This window comes from Ictalurus furcatus, chromosome 14 (assembly GCF_023375685.1).
Source record: "Ictalurus furcatus strain D&B chromosome 14, Billie_1.0, whole genome shotgun sequence".
In the NCBI taxonomy this organism is placed as follows: Eukaryota; Metazoa; Chordata; class Actinopteri; order Siluriformes; family Ictaluridae; genus Ictalurus; species Ictalurus furcatus.
The window spans coordinates 23984398-24009780 of NC_071268.1; the positions used below are offsets into that span (position 1 = coordinate 23984398).

Here is a 25383-nt window from a genome sequence, read left to right on the forward strand (position 1 = left end):
TCAATCGTTTTTTTTGTTTTAATCTCAATGATTACGGCTTACAGCTCATAGAAATAAAAATCCAGTATCTCAAAATATTAGAATAAAGAATTTATATTACAGTAATGTTGACCTGAGAAGAGCTCTAATCAGCGAATTAACTCAAAACACCTGCAAAGGTTTCCTGAGGCTTTAATCTATAGTCCAGGGGTTGCCAAACTTTGCCAGGGCAAGGCCCCCCAAATGGCATTAACATTTGACTGAGGCCCCCTTTTGCAAGATGTCTTTAAAACACATTAAAAATATAGACTTCTGAATATATCCCCCTTTTTTTCTTTATTAGTAATTACATCTTCCATCTTTACATTACATTAGGAGTTGATTGTGTGTGTGTGTGTGTGTGTGTGTGTGGTTGTCTGAGAGTGAGAATTTATTTTTCACACCAAATTGTTGAGGCCCTCCAGGCGCCCCCCACTTTGAAAACCACTACTATAGTCAGTCTGATTCAGTACACATAATCACAATCACGGGGAAGATGAAAGTAAATGTTGTGTTTCATTTGGAAATCAAGGTTCCAGAGTCTGGAGGAAGAGTGGAGAGGAACAGAATCCGAGTTGCTTGAAGTCCAGTGTGAAGTTTCCACAGTCGGTGATGATTTGAGGTGCCATGTCATCTGCTGGTGTCGGTCCACTGTGTTTTCTCGAGTCGAGAGTCGATGCAGTGTCTACCAGGAGATTTTAGAGAAGTTCACGCTTCCATCTGCTGAAGAACTTTATGGAAATGCTGATTTCCTTTTCCAGCAGGACTTGGCACCTGCCCACAGTGCTAAAACTTCTAGTAACTGGTTTGCTGACCATGGTATTACTGTGCTTGATTGGCCAGCCGACTCGCCTGACCCGAACCCCGTAGAGAATCTATGAGAGACACCAGACCCAACAATACAGACGAGCTGAAGGCTGCTAACAAAGCAACCTGGGCTTCCAGAACAAACACCTCAGCAGTGCCACAGGCTGATGCAGTAATTCATGCAAAAGGACTACTGAGTGCATAAATGAACATTATTTTCATCAGGTCGACATTTCTGTATTATAAATTCTTTATTCTTAATATTTTGAGATACTGGATTTTTCATTTCCATGATCTGTCAGCCATAATCATCAAGACTAAAACAAGCCAAAAAAAAAAAAGGCTTGAAATATTTCACTTGATGTGTAACGAATCTAGAATATGTGAACTATTTGTACACCACGAACACAGAGCCATGACGCCATGTTGAACTCTCTGTCAGAGTGAAGAATGTGACGCCAGTCTAAATGTTTCTGTCCCGCACGAGCTCGGATCCTGTTTCTTTTCATTCCCCGGTCCTTGAGTAAATGAACACACCCCTACTGCAAGCAGGCGTCACGAGACCTGAAGGCGCTGAGAGGAAGCACAACAGGTGCACTCGAGTAAAGTGGAGTGACTTAACACGCCGAGATTGAGACTTTTACTCTTTACACTTTGTTGTTGTTGTTGTTTTTTTTTTTTTTAAATGTAGCGCTAATTATAATATCAATTTACCAACACAAACACATGAGTGAAATCAGTGCGCGTGACGGTTACCATGGCGCTCTCGGAGCTGTACACTAAGGTAGGGCTGAAACGGAAGCGCTACAGCGCGTGAAGTTGTGTTTAAAAAGTTTAGCCTATATATATATATATATATATATATATATTATTTATTTCACCCCCTCGCTGCTGTTTAACACGCTACTAATATATACAGTTTGTGTACTGTGTTTTGGAAAACCTCTGAAAAGATATTTTAATAATGTCCCTGTTTGGTTAAAAGTGCAGCATATGGTAGAAAATCTTACCTGGTAGCTAGTCAGGTGAGAATCTGTTTATTATTATGATTATGTTGATGGTTATTCCAGTGGGTTCTACTCATTTGGTGATTTGGGGTGTTTTTAAAAATGACTTCCTAAAGCATTTATCTTTGTGTGTGTGTGTGTGTGTGAAAAAATCTCGCCTCTGTTGCAGTATAACAGAGTATGGGTGCCAGATGCAGAGCAGGTGTGGAAGTCAGCGGAGCTCCTGAGAGACTACACACCTGGAGATCCAGCTCTACACCTGCAGCTAGAGGATGGAGCTGTAAGCATTCGTAATATACGCATACATACAATGCAGGGCCAAACGTTTCTTGATACCTGACCACCACACCACACGTGACATCATGTCATGCGGGCGGCTGTGGTTCAGGTGGTAGAGCGGGTTGTCTACTAATCGTAGGGTTGACGGGTCGATTCCCGGCCCGCGTGACTCCACATGCCGAAGTGTCCTTGGGCAAGACACTGAACCCCAAATTGCTCCTGATGGCAAGTTAGTGCCTTGCATGGCAGCTCTGCTACCGTGAGTGAATGGGTGAATGAGAACCAGTGTAAAGCGCTTTGTGGAACCTAAGGTTAAATAAAGCGCTATACAAGTGCAGATCATTTACCTATATGTGCTTGAAGGCTTTCCACTAGATTTTGGAACGTGGCTGTTGGGATTTGTGATCATTCGGCTACAAGAGCATTAGTGAGAGCAGGCATTGAGGAGGTCTGGTCGGTGTTCCAGTTCATCCCAAAGGTGTTCAGTGGGGTTGAGATCAGGGCTCTGTGTTTTACACTCAAGGTCTTCCAAACAATAGCTGCATCCCAAATCGCACACTTATAGAGCCTTTTCACGATGACGTCAGAAAGCTTTCGCCTTTCCGCAAAGCAGTGTATACAGACATCCGTTTTACCTTACGTTGCCATCGTACCATGGGTGGTGCAACGAACGTTCCACTGTTTTTGGCAACAAAACAGTTTTCTTGCTGCTAAAATGAAACATTCTGGAGGGAGAACAATCTTATATACAATTCACCAGTGTATATATCCTACGAGATGAAGGAGAAGCAGTGTATGCTCGGCTGTCTACATGCGGCAAAAGCACAAGCGCCAATTAGCTTAGCTTAGCTTAGCTTATGGCCTTCGTGTATTTAAAGCCTAATAATAATAATGAATCTCACTCACTTTTTGTTGCAATTGAGCAAAATCCCAGTGTAGCTCATATCTCGGCATCACCATCAGGGTGTCATTCACTATATGTTCGATGGTGACCGCAGCCAGACCGCAGCTCTTCGACTGTGGCCTCTGTGTTTCCTGGGTGAAGTGTCCGGCTTGGTGTTGCACGTTGCTGGGCACTTCACCCCAGATAGGCGCTACACTGGACTTTTGCTCAATTGCAACAAAAAGTGAGCGTTTCATTATTATTTATTTAATTAATAAATGTATTTTTTGTTTTAAACCCACTAAGGTAATACCTTACTGACTTTTATCTAACAATACACAATCTATAGCTAACATCACTAATATGGAAACACGATTCCAAGAAGAGTTTGTGGTTCGTATTGCAGTATATTAATCAAGAAAAAGAATTTAAAGACTTTCTATTTGCAGAAGAGAAATCTAACAACTACCGTTCTCCTAACTCCTCCGCTAACGTTAGCTGAGCTGGACAATACAAAAACGCTTTCCTTTCATAATCCAACAGGTACTGCTCAATGAAGAATCTGTATCCTTTATCAAGTTTAGAACATGTCGTAAGTGAAAATTACAAGTCGCTGTACATCATCTAGATGCATTTCTGGCGGTAAACCTGGCGGAAGTAATCATACACTGCTTTGAGTCAGAACGGAAGTTGCGTGATGTCACGTGAAAAGGGTCTCTTGTAGTATACATAGTGTACGCGGTGTGTTCACGGTGAAAAATCCCAACGAGAAGACGTGCACTTCGAGTACCCGGATGATGCGCTTGTGGAATTTTGGACACTTCATGCAGTCGACGGTCGCAGCTTTGCTTACCCGGAAGAGGGGAGGGGCTACCAGGCGCTGACGCCGGATTCAATTAGCCCACGTTGTGTGATTTGATTTTTCAACATTTAAAAAATTCGCACTATCAAGGTACGACTGCGTAGGTTGTCTACTGGGCTTTGTTTATATTTACACTTAGATTTATTCATTTAGCAGCTTTTATCCAAAGCGACTTACAAATGAGGAAATACAAGCAAAGCGATATATCAAGCGGAGAACAATACAACTAGTGCTACTGTACAAGATTTTTAATTGAGTTCTAGAAAAGGAAATTGCGCAGAGTAGAGGTGTAAGAGCCAGAGTAGGTTTTTTTTTAGTGTTTTTTTATTTTATTTATTTTTTTTAGGATAATGTGGGGTTGGCATTTTAGGGGTTAGGTAGGTGTTCACGGAAGAGGTGGGTCTTTAGCTGTGTTTTGAAAATGGTGAGAGATTCTGCGGTCCGGATTGAGGTTGGAAGTTCATTCCACCACTGAGGGACGGTTAATGTGAAGGTTCTGGAAAGGGACCTTGAGCCACGCTGAGTCGGCACTACTAAGTGTCGGTCATTACTCGATCACAGATTGCGTGAGGGAACGTAAGCCTTCAGGAGAGTTGAGGTAGGAGGGTGCTGATCCAGACACGGTCTTGTAGGTGAGCATCAAGGCCTTGAATTTGATACGGGCGTCTACAGGAAGCCAGTGGAGGGAGATGAGGAGGGGTGTGACATGGGTCCTTTTGGGCTGGTTGAAGACGAGGCATGCTGCTGCATTCTGAATCTTCTGGAGGGGTTTGATGGAGCTGGCTGGGAGGCCCGAGAATAGTGAGTTGCAGTAGTCCAGTTTTGATTTGACAAGAGCCTGGACTAATAGTTGTGTAGCCTGTTCGGTGAGATAGGGTCTGATGTTCTTGATGTTGTACAGAATGAACCTACAGGACCGTGCAGTTGTTGAAGTGTGGTCTGTAAAGGACAAGCTGTCATCAAAAGTCACCCCAAGGTTCCTGGCTGTCCTGGTTGGCTTGAGTGTGGTTATTTCATCTCATCCTCTCATCTTGCATTATATGCGTATGAGATCATTTGTCATAGACCGGGAAACGGCTCACACTTCCAGTTCTCTTTCAGATGGCTCACACTTTCAGATCTCTTAGTGTTCCATTTGAGACGATACTACTCTTCTAAAATTCATACACTAGACAGTAGAGTGTATAGTGTAAGTGTATAGCGTATTGTACGTCATTTGGGACACAACTAATGTCTTCATGGAGCTTGCTTTGTGCACAGGGGCATTGTCATGCTGGAACATTTTCCAGTTTGAGTCTCTTAGTTCCAGTGAAGGGAAATTATAATGCTGCAACATACAGAAGTATTCTATACAACTGTGTGCTTCCAAGTTTGTGACAACAGTTTGGGGAAGAACCACATATGGGTCGTGATGATCAGGTGTCCAGATACTTTTTGCCATATAGTTTATATTATGGAGTTTGAATGGACACTGTCACTGGTTAACTTTGTTTTTGGTGTGGCCAAATGCTAGATACACATTAAGGCTGCTGCAGTGTAAATTCATGAGTAGTTTCATCTTGTATGTTTGATGTTTCTCCACATAAATTATCTAAAAATAGCCAGGGTTTAATTAGGGCAAAGGCTATTGGGAAAACCAGTCCAGAAACCAGAGTCCAGAATCACTGCTACCGTACTGACGGCTATGTTGCTTGCAGTTTGTGTACAAACAAAACATACAAGAATTTTATTAGATCATGCTGATCTTCTGGCTGATTCTGTGCCTTAGGAGATCCAATACCCAGTGGAGGTGGACGGTCTGTTACCCCCCCTACGTAACCCAGACATCCTGGTGGGGGAGAATGACCTAACCGCTCTGAGCTACCTCCATGAACCGGCTGTGCTGCACAACCTGCGCATCAGATTTGTGGACTCTAAGATAATCTATACATACTGTGGTAGGTGATATACAGTGCTGTGAAAAAATATTTTCTTGATACAGTCCTGTGGAAAAGTATTTTCCTGATTCCTTCTGTTTTTGTGTAGATCTCATATTAAATTGTTTCAGAAATTAAAACAAAATCTAAGATAAAACAGAGGCAACCTGAGTAAACACACAATACCGTTTTTAAATGATAATGTTATTTATTGACACAAAAAAGCTATCCAATACCAACTGGGCCTGTGTGAAAATGTATTTCCCCCACCATAGTTACCAACGCCCCAAATCTATGAAACTGCATTCATAAGGCTCGTCTGAATTTTCCCAAACACACCTTGATGATCCTCAAACCTTTTGGGAGGATGTTCTGTGGAACTGTTTGGAAGACAGGGGTCCCGTTACATCTGACATAAACCGAACACAGAATTCCACAAAAAGAACATGATACCTATGGTCAAGCATGGTGGTGGCAGTGTGATGGTGTGGGGATGCTTTGCTGCTTCAGGGCCTGGTCAACTTGCAATAATTGAGGGAAACATGAATCCTGCTCTCTACCAAAAATCCTAAAGGAGAATGTCCGGTCTTCAGTCCGTAAGTTGAATCTCAAGCGTAACTGGATTATGCAGCAATGATCCAAAGCACGGGAGTAAATCCTAGTCCTAGAAGTAAGTGAAAGACTGATCTCCAGTTATCGAAAGTGATTTATTGCTGCTAAAGATAGCACAACCAGATTTTAAGTTTAAGGGGGCAATTAGTTCTTCACATGGGTGATAGGATTTTTTTTTTTTTTGCTTCAATAATAAATAAATCAATACTGTATTGTGTGTTTACTCAGGTTGCCTTTGTTTTATTTTGTATTTCGTTTGAAGATCTAAAATGATTTAGTATGAGATCTACACAAAAACAGAAGAAATCAGGATGCGACGAATACTTTTTCACAACACTGTACAATAGCAAGTCGGCAGCAAGCGGCTTGTTCCCAGGAGTTTAATCATTTTATGAGCTCACACAGCAGATAAGATAGAATCTATTATGGGACCTGGCAAGGAACAGCATTGGATATGAAAAGTCTACACACCCCTGTTAAAATGGCAGGCTCTTGTGGAAAAAAAGAAAACCAACATAAATCATGTCTGCACTTTTTTCCCACCCTCGATGTGAAATTACAACGTATAAAAATTAAGTGAAACATTTTAGGGAAAAATAAAAGTCACAATAACCTTGTTGCATAAGTTTGCACACCCTTTTGTAATTGTGGGGAAAAAAAGAATTTCCAGAACATTAGATATACCATGGAACACCGTGAAGGCCGTCATCAACAAGTGGAGAAAGTGGAGCAGCACAGTGACCTCACCGAGAACAGGACGTCCCTCCAAAATTGACAAAAGGACAACACAAAAACTTATCAGGGTGCCAGGAGACCTAAATCAACATTAAAGGAGCTGCAGGAACATCTGACAAGTACTGATTACTCTCTCTCTCTGCAAACTCTTTATTCTTCACATGTCTGGGCTATGGGGCAGGGTGGCTAGACAGAAGCCCTTTCTCACATAATCATCCAAGCTCAACTGAATCACCCCAAACTATGTGGCAAATTGTGTTATGTTCTGATGAGACCAATTCCAACATGTTACAGAGCCCTCCACTAATATTGGCACCCTTAGTAAATATGAGCAAAGAAGACTCTGAAAATTTGCCTTTATTGTTTGTGTAATCTTTTGTTCAAAAAATTCACAGAAATACTTGCTCTCATGGATGTCAAACAATTGCAAACAAAACAGAGGTTTACCAAAAAAACATCTTTTGTTAAATATGGCCTATGGGTGTGGATGCGCTGGCGCACCCATGGCCAAACGCACTGCTATTACTTTTTTATAGTAATTCTATGCTATTTATTATTACTGAGAGAATATGGTCACCCAGGAATACCGATCGTCCCAAACTGGCCCGGGAAATTGTGGCTGGCGGAGATAGTCCGATCACAGTCCGGTGCACGATCAGACTTGGCCCCTCCCGTTGCACAGGTACCTCCTCTCACAAGCGCGCGGGGAGATCTTTCACCCAGCCCCAGATAAAGTGGCTCTCTGGGCGTCGCCCGTAAGAGGTTTCAACTTGAGAATTACGGGTTTGCCTCCGAGGGTGATTGAGACGATTCAGAATACGAGAGTGGCGTCACCGCGCTCTGCGTATGATCAGAAATGGAATGTGTTTGAGCTCTGGTGCACACACACTGCTCCCGTTCTCTGTTCTGTTTGCAGGTGTGTTATGTTTTCTGCAGGAACCTTTAGATAAGATAAGAGCCTTCCCTACCGTCAAGGTACATCTTGTTGCAATTTTGGCTTGCCATGTAGGGATTGACAAAAATACTATAAGTCAACACCCGCTCTTAGGTGGGTTTATGAAAGGTCTGAACAGGTCTGTCTGTGGTCTTGAACGCACCCTCATCTCAGCTCCCATTTGAGCCTATTAGAGAGCATCGATTTAAAGCTCCTTTCCCTAAAGGCTGCTTTATTATTCTCTCTTTCGACCACGAAGCAGGTTAATGAACTACATGCTTTTTCAGTTCATAACTTTTTTTATGCCGTTTGCTATGGATTGTTCGACAGTGACTCTCAAAACTAATCCAGTGTTCGTGCACAAGATAAATCAGTAGATTTTATAGCGTTTCATCCTCCGCCTTTTTCCTCATTTTTCTTGGAAGAAGAGCAGCTTCATTGTTTCTGCCCTGTTCGTGCGTTGCGTCACTATGTGAACAGAACAAAAGCACTGAGGAAAAGTAATCAGTTATTTGTCTCTTGTGCTGATTCTCATAAGGGTAAACCTATTTCACGTCAGCGTCTGTCCCATCGGGTAGTGGAAGCTATTACATGTTATAATAGCATGTGTCTTAGTCCTCCAGAAGGGCTGAGGACTCATTCTACCAGAGGTAGAGGTACGCCTTTAAAGGCGTTTCAGTTCAGGACATATGTGCAGAGGCGAGTTGGGGTTCACCTCACACTTTTGTCTGATTCTATAGGTTGGATGTTACAGAGGCATCATTGGATCATTCCATCCTGAGCATGTAAAAAAACTAAACAAAACACAGCTCTCGCAAACGAGGTGATTTTTGTTTTTTCCCCCACAAATGTTCCTGCTTTATTCATGGATTAGTTGGGGGTTTTGGGTTTGTTACATACATCATTAATTTGTTTGGCATGCCTGCTTCGGACAGCATATCTGCAATACGGGAGTTGTCTATATCCTGTAGTGAGATACCGAACGAATGTTTGCAAGAGAACGTTAGGTTACTTGCGTAACCACGGTTCTCTGATGACAGGAGTGAGGTATCTCCTTGCATTTGCACGGAGAAGAGATATGTTGAGAATGAGGTAGGGACCGGCGTCAGTGATGTGTATGTTAGGGAGGCGGGACTCCCGCATCACTGTCGTGATCGGTCTGTCAGCCGACAGACGTGGTGTTATTGGTGCTTCCATGATCGGTCACGCACGAGGCGTTTCCCATAGTGAGATACCTCACTCTTGTTGTCAGAGAACTGGGGTTACACAACTACCCTAAAATTTCACCTTTCAACACGACACAAAGCATACATCCAAATCAACAAAGGAATGGCTTGACCAACAGAAGATCAGTGTTTTTGAATGCCCGAGCCTGAGTCCAGACCTGAATCCATCTAAAAATCTGTGCACAGGAGATGCCCTTACAACTTGATGGATCTAGACTGTTTTTGCAAGAAATAGTGCGAAAACATTGCCAAGTCAAGACGTGCTGATAGACTCTTACCCAAAAAAGACTGGAATAAAATCAAAAGGTGCTTCAAAAAAAGTATTAGTTTAAGGGTGTGCACACTTATGCAACTAGGTCATTGTAAGTTTTTTTTTTTTTTTTTTTTTAATTATTATTATTATTTCTTTGATGATTTGATATCTTTAAAATGTTAAAATTTTTATACATTGTAATTTCACACTGAGGGTGGAAGAAGTTCTGACATGATTTGAATTTTTTTTGTTGTTGTTGTTTTTTACATCACAAAAACCTGGTTTTAACAGGAGTGTATAGCCGTTTTATATCCACTATGGATAAAATGCTCTTCGACTCAACAGTTTGCTGGGGTTCAGAGGTTTGAATAGTCATGCGAACTCACTATAGCATCGCCATACCAAGGAGTATTAGGCAGGGTATGACAAAAATGTCTGGAAATGCATGGCCGTGTTTAGTTTTTCTGAGGTTCGCTATTAAGTTACAGCACATACAATGCACCACTGAAACAAATGCTGCATTCATAGCCCCGTAAGGCGTATTTATTTACCGTAAAAGTGAAAAAGCAGGTTTTCGTAGTAGTAGTGGTAGTAGCAGTAGTAGTAGTAGTAGTAGAGAGAAATGTGTGAACCCACTAATGAAAAACTGAGTTTTAATGATTTTTGTGCAGCTTTTACAAAACTGCTCTTACTTCGGAAGTATAGTCCATCAGTTAAATAAAATCTTTGACTGGCTCGATACACGATCGCCCTATCAACTAGTTATTTTCCAGTTTCAGTTTGCCATTAGGTGTTACAAAACACTGTAATTGGCCTAATATCTCATGTCTTTATTATTTCTCATGATTGTAGCAGGGCATCATATTGCTTATTTTTAGCTTTGAGGTACTATTTTGTGATTCCTCCTTTCACATATAAATATGTTTATATCTCAGGGTCTTTCTTGCTTCATACTATGCATCTTAGGCATTATCCTAGTGGCGGTAAACCCATATAAACAGCTCCCCATTTATGGAGATGCGGTCATCCGTGCTTATTCTGGCCAGAACATGGGAGATCTGGACCCTCATATATTTGCTGTGGCAGAAGAAGCTTATAAACTGATGGCAAGGTAGGTGTATTCCAGCGTTCAGGTAAACTGACATTGATGTGCACCATCAGATATGTGTGACAAAGTTAACATTTCCAATCATGGATCTCAAATACACTTGATCAGCTGAGACATATTTGAAGTCCCGATTTCATTTCTTTAGTTTTGCACCGAGTCTGAGGCAAAACTTGAGACTTTAAAAGACTTCAATACTTATTACACATTAAATATATTGTTTCATAAAATGTCAGTATTCGCATAACTCAATCAATGAGCGTTACTACAGTTTTTGCTATGCAGTTTATTTATACTTTTTAAAAAAAAATTTATAGGCAACAGTCGATACTGTGAATATAGGTTAGATTATACAGTGTCCTTTTGTGTTGATGCGTATACCGTATTTACACAGGAACAACAAGAACCAGTCCATCATAGTCAGTGGGGAGTCTGGAGCAGGGAAGACCGTGTCTGCTCGCTACGCTATGAGATACTTTGCAATGGTCAGCAAATCTAGCAGCAACACTCGGGTGGAGGACAAGGTTTTGGCATCGAACCCCATCACTGAAGTACTGTGGTCCATCTTCAAAGCACTTACTATATACCCTTACATAAATTTGCATAAATAATAACAAACTACACCGTACACTTTCGCTGTATATTTGCAGGCAATAGGTAACGCAAAGACCACCAGGAATGACAACAGCAGCCGATTTGGGAAATACACTGAAATCAGCTTTGACCGGAGATACCAGATCATCGGAGCTAACATGAGGACATACCTTCTAGAAAAGTCTAGGGTTGTTTTTCAGGTAAAGAAGTTTGCACATTGTGGTCAGGGGTCTGGAACGGGCTAGCAGGGTTAAGCTCCCCATGTCTCTCAACAATCAAAAGACCAATATAATGTGTCACAATTTTTGACATCTATGTCAGCCCATCGAGCTCAGTTGGTAGAGCATGAGACTCTTAATCTCAAGGTCATGGGTTCAAGCTACACGTTGGCGGAGACTGTTTGTACAGCTTAGTAATCAAATTACACTCTTATGGGCGGCCGTGGCTCAGGTGGTAGAGCGGGTTGTCCACTAATCATAGGGTTGGCGGTTCGATTCCCGCCCTACATGAATCCAAATGTCGAAGTGTCCTTGGGCAAGACACTGAACCCCAAGTTGCTCCCGATGGCTAGTTAGCGCCTTGTATGGCAGCTCTGCTACCATTGGTGTGTGTGTGAATGGGTGAATGAGACCCAGTGTAAAGCGCTTTGGGTAAAAGTGTTATCTAAGTGCAGACCATTTATATCAGATTATTTGCTGTTAAAATGTTTCGAGGTGGATCATTTTGGACTTTTGTGGAACTGAGCATAGCATAGCAGCACCTCAAATGATCATTTGAGGTCAATGATCGAAGAGAGATGTACAAATTGTTATGAAGGAAGTAAAAGTAGATGGAATAAACACGCATTGCCCAAGCAAAGTAGTTTACGTTTACAAAATTTGGTCAATCCCCTTATCCAGAGCAACTTAGAGAAGTGATGTATCTCATGTAATCTCATTAATACAACTGTGCAATTGAGATTTAAGGGCCTTGCTCAAGGGCCCAGTAGTGGTAGCTTGGTAATGCTGGGTTTTTGAACTGATCAATCTTCTGATTAGTAGGCCAATCCCTTAACCACTGATCCACCAGCACCAGGTTAGTGTTTATTATCTGGAGGAAAAAAAAAAGTGTTACAGCATTTCTATTTACTATATTTGGAAGTCGGAGGAAACACAACATGAACCCAGTCGAGGATTACGCATCTAAAACACTTAAAAAGAAATCATAATTGTAGCTACCTATCTGTGCATCATTCTTATTACACCATCAATGAGACCTCATGATATATAATGCATTGTTCATTTCTGATAGCTATTGAAGGGTTTTAGATTTTAGCCTCCCATTTAATATCACCACCAGCCATATGTTATGTTGATACATGATGTTTTATATATGTTTATTTGAATTACACTGAATGGTCATACTGAGTATTTCTTATTAGCTATTTTTTTTTTTCTGTTCTGCCTCCAGTCAGAGAATGAAAGAAACTATCACATCTTCTATCAGATGTGTGCTTGTGCAGACCAACCACAATTTAAGAGCTTGAGACTGTGTGAGTGTGTATGCTGTTTACGTTTATCTTCACCTAACGGGTATCTCATTGCAACAGTACATATGCATTTAAAGAAGCGATATTGTTATATATAGATGATGCTCATGGAAAATATTTTTTCATTGTTAAAATGCAAGTGGGTGCAGACAAGTTTAACTACACCTGCATGGGAGGGGAGATGGAGATCCAAGGAGTGGATGATCGTGCTGATATGGCTGAAACCTGCCGCACTTTCACCCTGCTGGGTAGGAGCTGTACACTTTCGTCTGTCCCGCAGCATGACTTCATATCTTATGTTTCTTTAACCCTTTCTTCCAGTACACTGGCACCGACGGAATAGAAACTCGGCTTATTAGTTACAATCAGTATAAACAAGTGAATTATTTCATCAGCGCAAGTCTGTTATGAGATTAGTCAGGGCACTGTTGGGTTTCTGTGTGTAGAGTACCGTGACTCAATTCACACCTCTCCACAATAACATTGGTACAGAGATAAAACGGACAGCACAACTCAAGCTTTTTTCATTGTAAAACACTGTATACAACTGCCACAATAAAATTGTACTTTCATATGAGCCACCAGTACTGTGGAGTGTGATATCACAAGTAAATTCAGTGCTGAGCACGGGCACCACCAAAGCAGGTGGAAACTCCATTTTTTGTCCTCTGGTTAAAAAAAAAAAAAGAGTTAATGATTAATGATGTGTTGCACGTGTATTGCATAGCATAGTGCTGTTCTGTTTTTCCCTGTAGGACTAAAGGATGACTTTCAGAGTGATGTGTTCAAGATGATGGCAGGGATTTTGCACTTGGGCAATGTGGTGATCAAAGCGGTCGGCTCAGACCAGTCATCCGTCAGCGTAAGGAACATTTAACTTGTGGCTTAGCTTATAACTTAACTTAGGACTCTTTCAACTACAGTGAACGTAGCCTATCTAAAGATGGAAGGACAGGAGGCACAATTCATTCCTCCAGTCTGGATATTCACCACAGAAGTGGCAGTAATGTTCTCTCTCTTTTTTTTTTCTTTTTTTCTAGTCTACTGACTCTCACCTGGCTGTGTTCTGTGATCTGCTTGAAGTCAGAGAAGAAGATATGTGTCGCTGGTTATGTCATCGGCGTATTGTCCTGGCTTCTGAGACCGTGATCAAACCGCAGCCAAGGGAACGTGCCATAAATGCCCGAGATGCACTGGCCAAGCATCTTTACGCTTATCTCTTTGACTGCATCATCCACAGGATTAACCAGGCCCTGCGTGTGCCTGGAAATCAGCACTCGTTTATTGGAGTTCTGGATATCTATGGGCAAGATAAAGCTTTTTTTAATTATTTTTTTTTTACTGTCTGTATTGGTTTTTATAAATTAGAAACACTTTTGAAGATCTCAATTACGTACTAAACCCTACTCTACTCTCAAAGCGTACAGAATTCAAGATGTGTGACATGGACCCTTTTCTGATTTTGCTTTGTCTCTGGGCAGATTTGAAACCTTCGATGTGAATAGCTTCGAACAGTTTTGCATCAACTACGCCAATGAGAAACTCCAACAACAGTTCAACTTGGTATGGTCTCTACTTTTTTCCGTGGAGTTTCTCTTTCTAGCAGATTGTTCACTGAATTAGGGATTGGACTGACCCAACTCTTTTCCTTCCTGTCTGGTTGCTTCCTCTTAGCACGTGTTTAAACTAGAGCAAGAGGAGTACATGAAGGAGGACATCCCCTGGACGCTGATTGATTTCTATGACAACCAACCAGTCATTGATCTTATCGAAGCCAAAATGGGCATCCTGGACTTGCTGGATGAGGAGTGTCTGGTGAGGAAATCTATATATATATATATATATATATATATATATATATATATATATATATATATATATATATATATATATATAAAAAAATAGTTTTTATACAGTACAAATTTGTCTTTTTATTCGGTATTGTCTCTACTTCAGTGTTCTTTTTGCTCTGCAGTTTCCTCAGGGTACTGATGAGAACTGGCTGCAGAAGCTCTACAATTTTCTGAGCTCAAAGCCTATGTTTGAGAAACCTCGTCTATCCAACGAGGCGTTTGTGATCCATCACTTTGCAGACCGGGTGAGAAGACCTACTGTGCCCGTTCTCTGTTTTGCTGATACTAAAGGTGCGACATTTTTTTCTGTCAGATGAATGAGCTGATACAGGTGCTATTAAAGCCACTTTTCAATTCCTAGGTAGAATATCAGTGTAAAGGTTTCTTGGAGAAGAATAGAGATACCCTCTATGAAGAAATGCTGGACGTAATGAGAGCCAGCAAGGTACAAACAAAGGTTACTTGCCCCACACTAATGTATGTATTTATATCTAGAAATAATTTCAATGTTTAAAAGAGCAACTTTTTGTACCAAGAACCTCAAGCAAGTATCATTTTAATAATGTAATATAAAAATATATACTGTATTAACCATACAAATACTAATTTAAAGATACTTTGCTACTTAAAATTCCTTTACTGAGCTTTGCATTCAGATGAATCTTACTCATTTTTTTTAATATCAGTGTTTTCTCGTATTTTTTTGGTTATTTTTTAAGGTACAGTTTCCTTCTTGAATCATTCCTTGGCATTTCTACAGACGCATTCGATCTAGACCGAGTCGATAGCAGTGTGAAGGTGTATGGCTCATTCTAGCTGTAAAACTCGAAATCTTAAGAGTTAAATGCATACGCGGGAAACCAAACGCGTCAAATCGAACGTAAAAACTGGGAAAATGGAGAATCGTCTGACTGCAGAGATTAGTAAAAGGGACCGATTATGTCTTTTGCTTTTGAACTGTCTCAGATTTATGCGGCTGAAGATGTTTGAAACCATTTTGCTGTCAGTTTCCTCTCTTGGCAGATTTCTTTCATGAAAAGGAACCAAATTCCGTGCATCCCGCGAATCGTGCCAAAGTGAAAGCAGCACGACCTGGAGTCAAACCGGCCAATAAGCAACTTAGAACCACTGTAGGAGATAAGGTGCACAATCAAACGGGTCAACATTGCTGTCGGTGTCTATAAAAGCGAACATCTGTTTATCGTGAGCAAATATATAAGTCTGTCAAACCCACAAGGGAGTGCATCGGTGTGTTCAATCGAGTCTTTCGACTCTCTCTCTCGTTTCAGTTTCGGAGTTCATTGTATCTGTTAATGGAAACTCTTAATGCTACTACGCCGCACTACGTCCGCTGCATTAAACCTAACGAGGAGAAGCTGCCATTTGAGTGAGTAATTCCAGCTGATATGAAACATTATACTTTTATTTCGTCCTTGTTTCACGTTTCTGATGTTTCATGTGTCCACAGATATGACTCAAAGCGTGTGGTGCAGCAGCTGCGGGCCTGTGGAGTACTAGAGACTGTTCGAATTAGTGCTCAGAGCTACCCATCTAGGTAAAAGCATCAGTCCCTGTGGCAATACTTCACCTTTTTTCAAATTTATTCATGGTAGCCTCAAAGGCTCAAGACTTTTGCAAAGCTTAGTGCTCAGGGACTCTGTCCAATCCCAGAGTGATCTGATACTTATTCCTCAAGTGTGCACTTCTGGGAATTTGAACTTGTTGTATTGCAGGTGGACCTACATCGAGTTCTACAGCCGTTACAGTATTCTGATGAGCCAGGCCGAGCTCCGATTGGAGGAGAAGAAGCAAACATGTAGAACAGTGTTGCAGAGGCTTATTCCTGTAAGAAGCCACCTCTGTTTTTTAAAAATTTTTTATTACTCACCCTTCATATCAACTATCAACTTCATATCCAGAAGCATTCCGGTTTAAATTTTTTATTTGTGTATTTGTTAAGATTTTTTGAGGAACCGAGTCGGAGAATGATAGCCTACCGTCCTGTTCAAACTCAAATGCAGTCAGCCAACATTAATATTCAGATTCATGTTCAGAATTGGTGACTTAAGTCTAAATATATACACAGGGAAAGTTACGCATTCTCAGAGGCGGGTTATGCACATGCTTAAGGAGATTTACTGTGAGGCCTGTTCAAATGATATCAGTCGTGCAGTTTGGTTGCTGTTTTTTCTTGAGTAGACGTGTCCGAGTCACAGTTTTCAGCAGTGTCCAGACCAACACCTTTAAACGCAAGCACTTTCTTTTATACCTGGAAAAATAATAAAAGATCGGGGGGGATAGAAAATGCGAACTGAAGATCCAAATCACATTTTGTTCTAATACATGGTCAGGAGATCTTGAGCTCGAATCCTGGTCATGCCACAGCTATTCCGTGACCGGGAGTCTAGAGAGTAAAATTGGCAGTGCTCTCCGGGTTAAGACACTGCCTCCTCCGACATATCATCCAAGCCCAAACAAACTTTTAACAGACTTTAAAGAGATTAAATAATAGTGTTGCGTTTATTATTTATTTATTATTATTTATTATTTATTTATTATCGGCCTCAGATGGCATTACATAGTTTTTGAGTGCAATTATTACCCAAAACAGGCAGTACATTTCAGCATGACCTATTGTGGTCACATCAGACAGTCAGACAGGGGCACTGGACTTCATACTGAAGCTCACTTGAGCTGATATCACACAAGAAAAATGGGTTTCAGTCCAAGGTCAGAATCGCACAGAACACATAATCTTGCGTGTGCGAATCCGGCACTACAGTCCGAGTAGTCTTAAGTCCATAGTTGTATCTGGATATCGATGTGCCGAGTTTTTGTACTAACTCCTCACCAGACATGTGTAACTCATCTCTGAATACAGCCCTAAATAAATAGTAAGTAAGTAAGTAAAATTTATTTGTAGAGCATGTTTCACACAGCAACGCTGACCAAAGTGCTGAACAGAGTACAGAAAGTAAAACAGAAACAGAATTAGACCAAATAAAAGCAGACAATAGAAAAAAATCAATAAAAAATTTGTTTAAACAATTAAAAATTTGATCAAAAAGCCTGGCAGAAGAGATATGTTTTAAGCCTATTTTTAAAAGTAGTAATAGAAGGTGCAAGGCGGATGTCCAGTGGCAGTTGATTCCATAGATGGGGGGCAGCAACAGCAAAAGCTCTATCCCCCTTTGTTTTTAACCGGGAACGAGGGACATGCAAAAGAAACCTATCAGAAGATCTTAGACATCTGTTTGATGAATGTGGATTAAGAAGATCCTCGAGATAGGAAGGAGCTTGATTATTAAGAGTTTTAAAAACAAACATCAGAACCTTAAACTGAATCCTAAAACGGACTGGGAGCCAGTGAAGCGATGCTAAAATTGGGGTTGACACGATCAAACTTCTTTGCCCTGGTCAGCAGCCTTGCAGCTGCATTCTGAACCATCTGCAGACGAGCCAGAGAAGACTGAGGAAGACCCAAGTATAATGAATTACAGTAATCTAAGCGAGAAGTAATAAAAGCATGAATAACCACCTCCAAATCCTGGAAAGACAAAAATGTTTTGAGTTTTGAAATAATCCGTAGTTGATAAAAACTAGTCTTAACGACCAAATTTATCCGCCTGGTTAAGCATAATTCTGAGTCCAGAATGAAGCCAAGGTTCCGAACCTGGGAAGAAATTGAGGGAAAGTGTTTATGGAGCTCGTTAATGAGACCATCTCTCAATCTCAGGGGGCCAAAAACAATTATTTCAGTTTTGTCTTCATTAAGTCGGAGGAAATTATTTGTCAACCATTTTTTAATGCCATCCAGACAGTCAAACAATGGCTGAATGGAGTCACCAGCTTTCAAAGGAATGTACAACTGGGTATCATCAGCATATAAATGAAAAGAGACATTGTGAGCCCTAATAATATTCCCCAACATATAAATAAATAAATAAATAAATAAATAAATACAGAATTTTTGCAGGTATTTCACATCGTTAACAGATTTTTATGGTGTTAGGTCACAGCAGGAACATATCAAGTGAATATATCTGACAGTGAGGTTTTAATCGCAACAGGACTCTAATCAGTATAAGTTCGGACGGACCAAAATCTTCTTCCGAGCGGGCCAGGTGGCGTATCTGGAGAAGCTGCGTTTGGATTATCTGCGCACTGCATGCGTGACCATCCAGAAGCATGTGAGAGGCTGGACTCAGAGACGCAGGTATCTGCACATGAGAGAAGCCGCCATCATCATCCAGCAGTACGTCCGTGGCAAGAGGCAGATCAGGTGAGCGATCCAGTCAAACCTCTTACTGAAGAAGCAAATCTCTGGATTCTGGATTCAGTAACATGACTTTTCAGTTTAAGAGATCCACATTATATTAAGTACCTTTGGTTTACACTACCGGTCAAAAGTTTAGACATGCTCATTCTGTATTTATTTTTTTTTTTCCTCCCATTTTAGAATAATAATAAAGTCATCAAAACTCTGGAGTAACACAAATGGAACTATGGGAATTATGTTGTGATAAAAAAATCCTAAGTAAATCAAAATAATTTAGTATTTTAGCATCTTCAAAGTAGACGCCCTTTTTGTCTAGAATTTCCAGAAATGTATTCTTGGCGTTTTCTCAACAGATGTCTTGAGGAATTTCCCCTGAGATGCTTTGTAAACAGTATTAAAGGAGTTCACACCGACGCTGGACTCTTATCGGCTGCTTTTCGTAACATTTCACTCCGAGTCGTCCGTTTAAAAAATATATATATATGTATATATTTTTGGTAAATAAAATGTTAGTTTTGTAATGAAAGGAATGAATATGTCGGCACAAATATTTTTTTGTCTACAACACCGATTTCATACATTTAATCACACACCTTCAGATCAAAAGCTTTTTAAGATCATGAGAAACATTTCAGTCGAGTGTCCACAAACTTTTGAGCGGTAGTGTATTTTAGATGCAAAACTGAAACAAGTGGAATAGCAGTTCGTTTCTGCTACAGCAAATTTCAGACAACACCAGCACTTAAATGTATGTTCCGTTGGCCAGCAGGTGTGATGTGTGTTTGTTCTAGGCGCATGGTTACAGCAGCAGCTCTGAAGCAGGGCTGGGCAGCTGTGGTCATCCAGAGGCACTGTCGTGGCTATCTTGTGCGCCGGATTTACCAGCTTGTCCTGGTGGCTACAGTCACTATTCAGGCATATACCAGGGGATGGATTGCCCGCAAGTGCTACAAAAAGGTTTCTCATAAAGGTCTTTAATTTGAATAAAAATTTCTAACAGCTCTGAAATCTCCCATGTTAAAGTTTGGGTGTGTATGTGTTCATCATTCATGTAGATGGTGGAGGAGCATAAAGCTCTGGTCCTGCAGAAGTACGCTCGGGCCTGGCTGGTGCGTCGCCGCTTCCAGACCATGCGCCGACTCGTGATAAACGTGCAGCTCTCGTACAGAGTCCAGCAGCTGCGTAAGAAATTGGAGGAACAGGTGAGTATTAGAAACTGAATTTGCAAAATTGTGCACGCGAAATATTACTGTCATTTATTTCTGGCCCTGTATGCTGTTTAAAAAAAACAAACAACTAAATTTGTATAAACCTGTGATTAGTCTGTAATTATTATTTATGTTCAGACAAGTTATGGTTTTTTTCTTAATAAAATTGTACGATTTATTACTTAAATATACACTGCAGTTACGTCCTAGATTTATCTACATAATACATACACATAATATTGTAGATTATATTATACTGCTGCTGATTTTTATTTATTTATTTATTTATTTATTTTTTCGTGGCTGATCTCTTCAGAATAAAGAGAACCGTGGTCTGATGGAAAGGCTGACCAGTCTGGCCAATGCTCATGCTCAGGGATTGGACAGGATGCAGTCCCTGGAGGTGGAGCTTAGCAAAGCAGCCAATGAGAGGCTATCTGTAGAAGAGAGAGAGAAGAAGAGAAAAGAGGAAACCAATCAGGTAGGACATTGTGACATGACCGCTACAGATTACGCAAGTCACCAAATATTTGGATGGCTGTCAACGAAACAGTCTTTAATTATATGCATTGTGCATAATTCAGAATATGCATTCTTTAAATACACCAAAGATACATAATTCAGTACATGTGATAAGTTTTTCCCACATAGTAACCATATATTTTACTCCACAAGACGATCGCTCAGCTTCAGAGCGAAAGGGATCAAGTCAAGCTGGAGAATCAGGCTCTCCAGGCGAAACTCAAAGATTCCATAGAACAAATGACAGGTAGTCCAATTTAGACCTACTATAATTCATCATAATAGCCACATTTCACTTAAAACTCAGTAACCGAAATGGGTCACTGAACTATTATCTTTCTTTTCCATCAGACAATTTTGAAGAACTGAAGAAAAAGCTCATACAGGACCTAGAGAGAGAAGAGAGGCTGCGAAAGTAAAAACGAGCACATTTACAAAACATTTCCGAGCTACATTATGCCACTTTTCCTTCAATTCTTACTAGATACTGAGAAAAGCTGGTGTTTGTTGTTTTTTTTTTTTTTTTTTTCCGCTCTCGATTGCCAGAGTCGCAGAACACAGCAGTGAGCTGCAGAAGGAGGACCTGGATAAAGAGATTGCAGCGCTGAAGGAGGAGAATCTCAGGCTGAGGGAAGACAAAATCCAGCTACGGGCTCAGGCCGAGGAGGACACACAGATCAACAAAGAGCTCCAGGAACAGCTTGGCCAGCTCACCAAACATGTCAAGGTAGATTCTGTCACTGACGAGCAGAAGAAGTCTGTACGTTTCGTCATTATCAGGAAAATGTTTTCTTAATCTGGTGTGGCTATATATTCTTATCTGTGTAGGTGATACCAGAGTTACATAAAGAGATCAACAGCCTCCAGAATGAAAGAATCGAAGCAGACAGAAAGATGAAGGAGCAAGCTGAGCAGACCAGAGGTACTGTCTGATATATACAGTCCCTGGGTATAGTATGAGTAGAAGTAGGTTCCTATATGTTTTACTCAATAATCTCAACCTCAAGTAATCATGCTGCATTTGTACCTTATAGAGTTCAGATAAATATAAAGTATGTGCTGGAGTATAGAATCAACATAAGAAAAACTGTCTCAAAGTCCATTTACTACAGACTGGACTTTTGTTGTTGTTGTTTTTTTTTTTTTTCCCTCAGCGAAAATGAATATTATTACCAGACAGCTTCTGGGTGAGACAAAAGACGAGGAGATCATTCTCAGGTCCTGATCAACTTTTTTTTTTTCCCCTCTTTCTTTTTGAGGATTCAGATTGACATGCCTGTCTGCAAAACATAAACTGTAAATAAGGCAAAAATATGGAAAGCCCTGCAGAGTTTCAAGTTTTCCCTACTGCTAATACACCTGATCCGTCTTATGGAGGAGGCCTTGTTCATTAGCGTGTGATCTAAAGCAAGTGTATTTTGAAAATAAAGCAAACTTGAAACTCTGCAGGTCAGTAGGACTTTAAGGACTGGAGTCGAGTCCATGAGTTTTTACTTTCCTCTAATGCGACTCAGAACAATTCAAACATAAAGGAAAGTTCCTCTGCATGCTCATACAGTGATAGTTAGCTTTATTACAGGTTGACAAAAGAGGCGACAGAAGCTGCCGGTGATGAGGGAGATCTACCGTTTGCACTTATCAGGCTGCAGAACGCCACCAGGTTTGAGACATATAAAAGTATACGATGTATTTTCCACCTGCGATTACCACTAATAGTTTCAACACATTTCAACTTCACAATTCTATAACGCAAATTCCAAACTACATCTAAACGTCTTAAGAATATGATCGAATGTATGTGGGTTTTTTTGTTTGTTTGTTTGTTTATTTTTTATACAATACTTGCAATACAATATTAATTCAGATTATCAACATTTCCATAAGGTTTTGTGAAACTGAGGCACTTTCATATACACTACCGGTCAAAAGTTTAGACACGCTCATTATTTATTTTAATTTTTCCCCCCACATTTTAGAATAATAATAATGTCATCAAAACTCTGGAGTAACACAAATGGAACTATGGGAATTATGTTGTGATAAAAAATGCAAAATAAATCAAAATAATTTAATATTTTATCATCTTCAAAATAAACGCCCTTTTCGTCTAGAATTTCCAGAAATGTATTCTTGGCGTTTTCTCGACCGATTTCGTGAGGAATTTCCCTGAGATGCTTTTTAAACAGTATTAGAGGAGTTCACACCGACTCTGGACACTTATCGGCTGCTTTCCGAAATATTTCACTCAGAGTCGTCCGTTTAAAAAAAAAAAAAAAAAAAAAAAAAAAAAAAGAAGATTTTTTTTGTCAATAAAATGTTAGTTTTCTAATGAAAGAAATGAATACGTCGGCACGATTATATTTTCGTCTACAACACTGATTTCACACATTTAATCACGCACCTTCAGATCAAAAGGAGAAACGTTTCAGTCAAGTGTCCACAAACTTTTGACCGGTAGTGTATACTTGTCTATGATGGAAACACACCGATTTTTCTTTCTGAAAAAAGGTCCAATGTTTTAAAAGGACCATTGACTAAATAATTTGTTCTACAAAAATATATTTCACATAAATATTTATTGATCTGCCGCCTTACAGTTCTTATAATTCTATTCTTATAAATGAGTTGCACAAAAAGTTTTCTGTTCTTTCTCAGTAGAGGGGAACATCAAAATTCTGACGGGTGTTATACTCTAGAGATGTGGTAGATAACGATCTGTTAAAAGTAGTGCTATAAACAGTATGGTCACAATTATGGCAGCATGGAGGTGCAGCGGTTAGTGTTGCCACCTCACCACTCCAGGGTCCTCGGTTCAACCCTGAGCTCGGGTTGCTGCCTGCGTGGAGTTTTAAATGGTCTCCCCCTTTGTCTGTGTGAGATTCCTCCAGGTTCTCCAGTTTTCTCCCACCTCCCCAAAACATGCCAGTCAGTGAACTGGGCACATTAAATTGCCCCTAGATGTGAATGGATGTGTGTGTGTCCTGCCTCATGCCCAATGTTCCTGGGAAAGGCTCCAGATTCACTGTGACCTTGACCAGGATAAAGCAATTACTGAATGAATGAATTCTTGAATGAAAGTTCATAGATTTTTTTTCTTTGTTTTGTTTTTATTTGCTCATACTCTGTGTCTCTTCCTGGGTTAGGCTGGTGGAGACCCATTTACGGGAGCAAAGGGAAGATTACAAAAGTAAGCTGGAGGCACTGGTTTTCAAAAATGATCACCTGAGTAGAGAGAACCAGCAGCTACAAGCCCTCTTTCAGGAGAAGAACAATGTCAACCAAAGCATTGGACAGGAGGTGGCCCGGCTCACTGCTGAAAACATGGTACTGTATGTTGGTGTTCTTTATTCTCACTACCTGGTGAGGCGGATGGTTGGAAGGTGAGGCGGATGGTTGGAAGGTGAGGCGGATGGTTGGAAGGTGAGATGGATAGTTGGAAGGTGAGGTGAAGGGATGGAAGGCGAGGCGGATGGTCGGAAGATAATGTGAAGGGATGTAAGGCGGATGGTTGGAAGGCGAGGTGAAGGGTTGGAAGGTGAGATGGATGGTTGGAAGGTGAGGCGGATGGTTGGAAGGTGAGGTGAAGGGTTGGAAGGTGAGGCGGATGGTTGGAAGGTGAGGTGAAGGGTTGGAAGGTGAGGCGGATGGTTGGAAGGTGAGGTGAAGGGTTGGAAGGTGAGGTGGATGGTTGGAAGGTGAGGTGGATGGTTGGAAGGTGAGGTGAAGGGTTGGAAGGTGAGATGGATGGTTGGAAGTTGAGGCGGATGGTTGGAAGGTGAGGTGAAGGGTTGGAAGGTGAGGTGAAGGGTTGGAAGGTGAGGTGAAGGGTTGGAAGGTGAGGTGAAGGGATGGAAGGCGAGGCGGATGGTTGGACGGTGAGGCGGATGGTTGGAAGGTGTTGGAGCAAAGGAAGTCGTGCCCAAACCCTTGGGGAGTATGGAAGAATGAGACTTAACCTTATGGCAAACATCATTTGCATGACCGATTCTATTAATACTATTGGGAACGTGATTGTGATGATCATTTCTGTGTTATGTAGGCGATCCCTGAACTGAAGCAGCAGGTAACAGAGCTACAGCGTCACAAGCAGGAGCTGGAAGCACAGCTAGAGAAACAATGCACCGAGATGACTGGTGAGCTCTTTACAGGGAAAACGCTCTTTCGTTACAGTCATGATTACCTGTTCATTTTTTATAACGATTTGTCTGACAGAAAATAATACAAGGGTATCCAGTAAGCTTGAAGAGGAAAGCTCACAAAGAAGGTAACTGCCATACCTCCATTTTTTTAAAAACACATCACTGACTATGTGTATACAAGTATGTTATCTGTGTGGATTTCTACACACAGGCTTTTGGAGGAGAGGAACAGAGAAAGTGAGAGAGAAAGAGAGGAGATGGGGAAGAGGCTGGAGGAGCTAGAGGAGACAGTAGAGCAGCTTAAGAGACTCCAGCAAACAGACAACGAAGCCAAGAGCAAACTCAGACAGGAGACGTCACGCCTTACAGCTGAGAACATGGTGTGTGTGTGTTTGTGCATTCCTGACAACTTTGTGCAACTGATCTCGTCACCGGTTAGCTTAGGATTTAGATATATCTTTTGTTCACAGGACTTTGAAGAGCAATTAGATACGAAAGACCGAACCATAAAGAGGCTGCAGGACCAAATCAAAGCTCTTCAGGCACCACTGAAAGGTAAGGTGCAGAGCTGACTGGCTGTGATCTACTGACCTGGGTTTACATTTAGAATAATGCGCCAACTC

At 40.9% G+C, this 25383-nt stretch overlaps 1 protein-coding gene across 1 annotated transcript in view; it reads left to right on the forward strand.

Moving 5' to 3' along the window:
- The first annotated feature begins 1237 nt into the window (after positions 1-1237).
- The window catches only part of myo5c (myosin VC), a 29036-nt gene continuing 4890 nt past the window's right edge, over positions 1238-25383 (forward strand). Inside the window, exons 1-33 of the mRNA XM_053642425.1 lie at positions 1238-1609; positions 2002-2112; positions 5625-5793; positions 10499-10643; positions 11032-11188; positions 11288-11431; positions 12681-12762; positions 12900-13007; positions 13515-13621; positions 13800-14065; positions 14241-14322; positions 14434-14574; positions 14735-14857; positions 14974-15057; positions 15620-15754; positions 15902-15999; positions 16081-16167; positions 16346-16457; positions 18683-18894; positions 19683-19848; positions 19947-20093; positions 20416-20580; positions 20775-20868; positions 20973-21036; positions 21168-21348; positions 21450-21543; positions 21776-21839; positions 22201-22281; positions 23765-23945; positions 24661-24754; positions 24834-24885; positions 24972-25140; positions 25231-25315. Coding sequence (XP_053498400.1) covers positions 1583-1609; positions 2002-2112; positions 5625-5793; positions 10499-10643; positions 11032-11188; positions 11288-11431; positions 12681-12762; positions 12900-13007; positions 13515-13621; positions 13800-14065; positions 14241-14322; positions 14434-14574; positions 14735-14857; positions 14974-15057; positions 15620-15754; positions 15902-15999; positions 16081-16167; positions 16346-16457; positions 18683-18894; positions 19683-19848; positions 19947-20093; positions 20416-20580; positions 20775-20868; positions 20973-21036; positions 21168-21348; positions 21450-21543; positions 21776-21839; positions 22201-22281; positions 23765-23945; positions 24661-24754; positions 24834-24885; positions 24972-25140; positions 25231-25315 — 4027 coding nt within the window. The 5' untranslated portion in view covers positions 1238-1582. The remainder of the gene's footprint in view (positions 1610-2001; positions 2113-5624; positions 5794-10498; positions 10644-11031; positions 11189-11287; positions 11432-12680; positions 12763-12899; positions 13008-13514; positions 13622-13799; positions 14066-14240; positions 14323-14433; positions 14575-14734; positions 14858-14973; positions 15058-15619; positions 15755-15901; positions 16000-16080; positions 16168-16345; positions 16458-18682; positions 18895-19682; positions 19849-19946; positions 20094-20415; positions 20581-20774; positions 20869-20972; positions 21037-21167; positions 21349-21449; positions 21544-21775; positions 21840-22200; positions 22282-23764; positions 23946-24660; positions 24755-24833; positions 24886-24971; positions 25141-25230; positions 25316-25383) is intronic.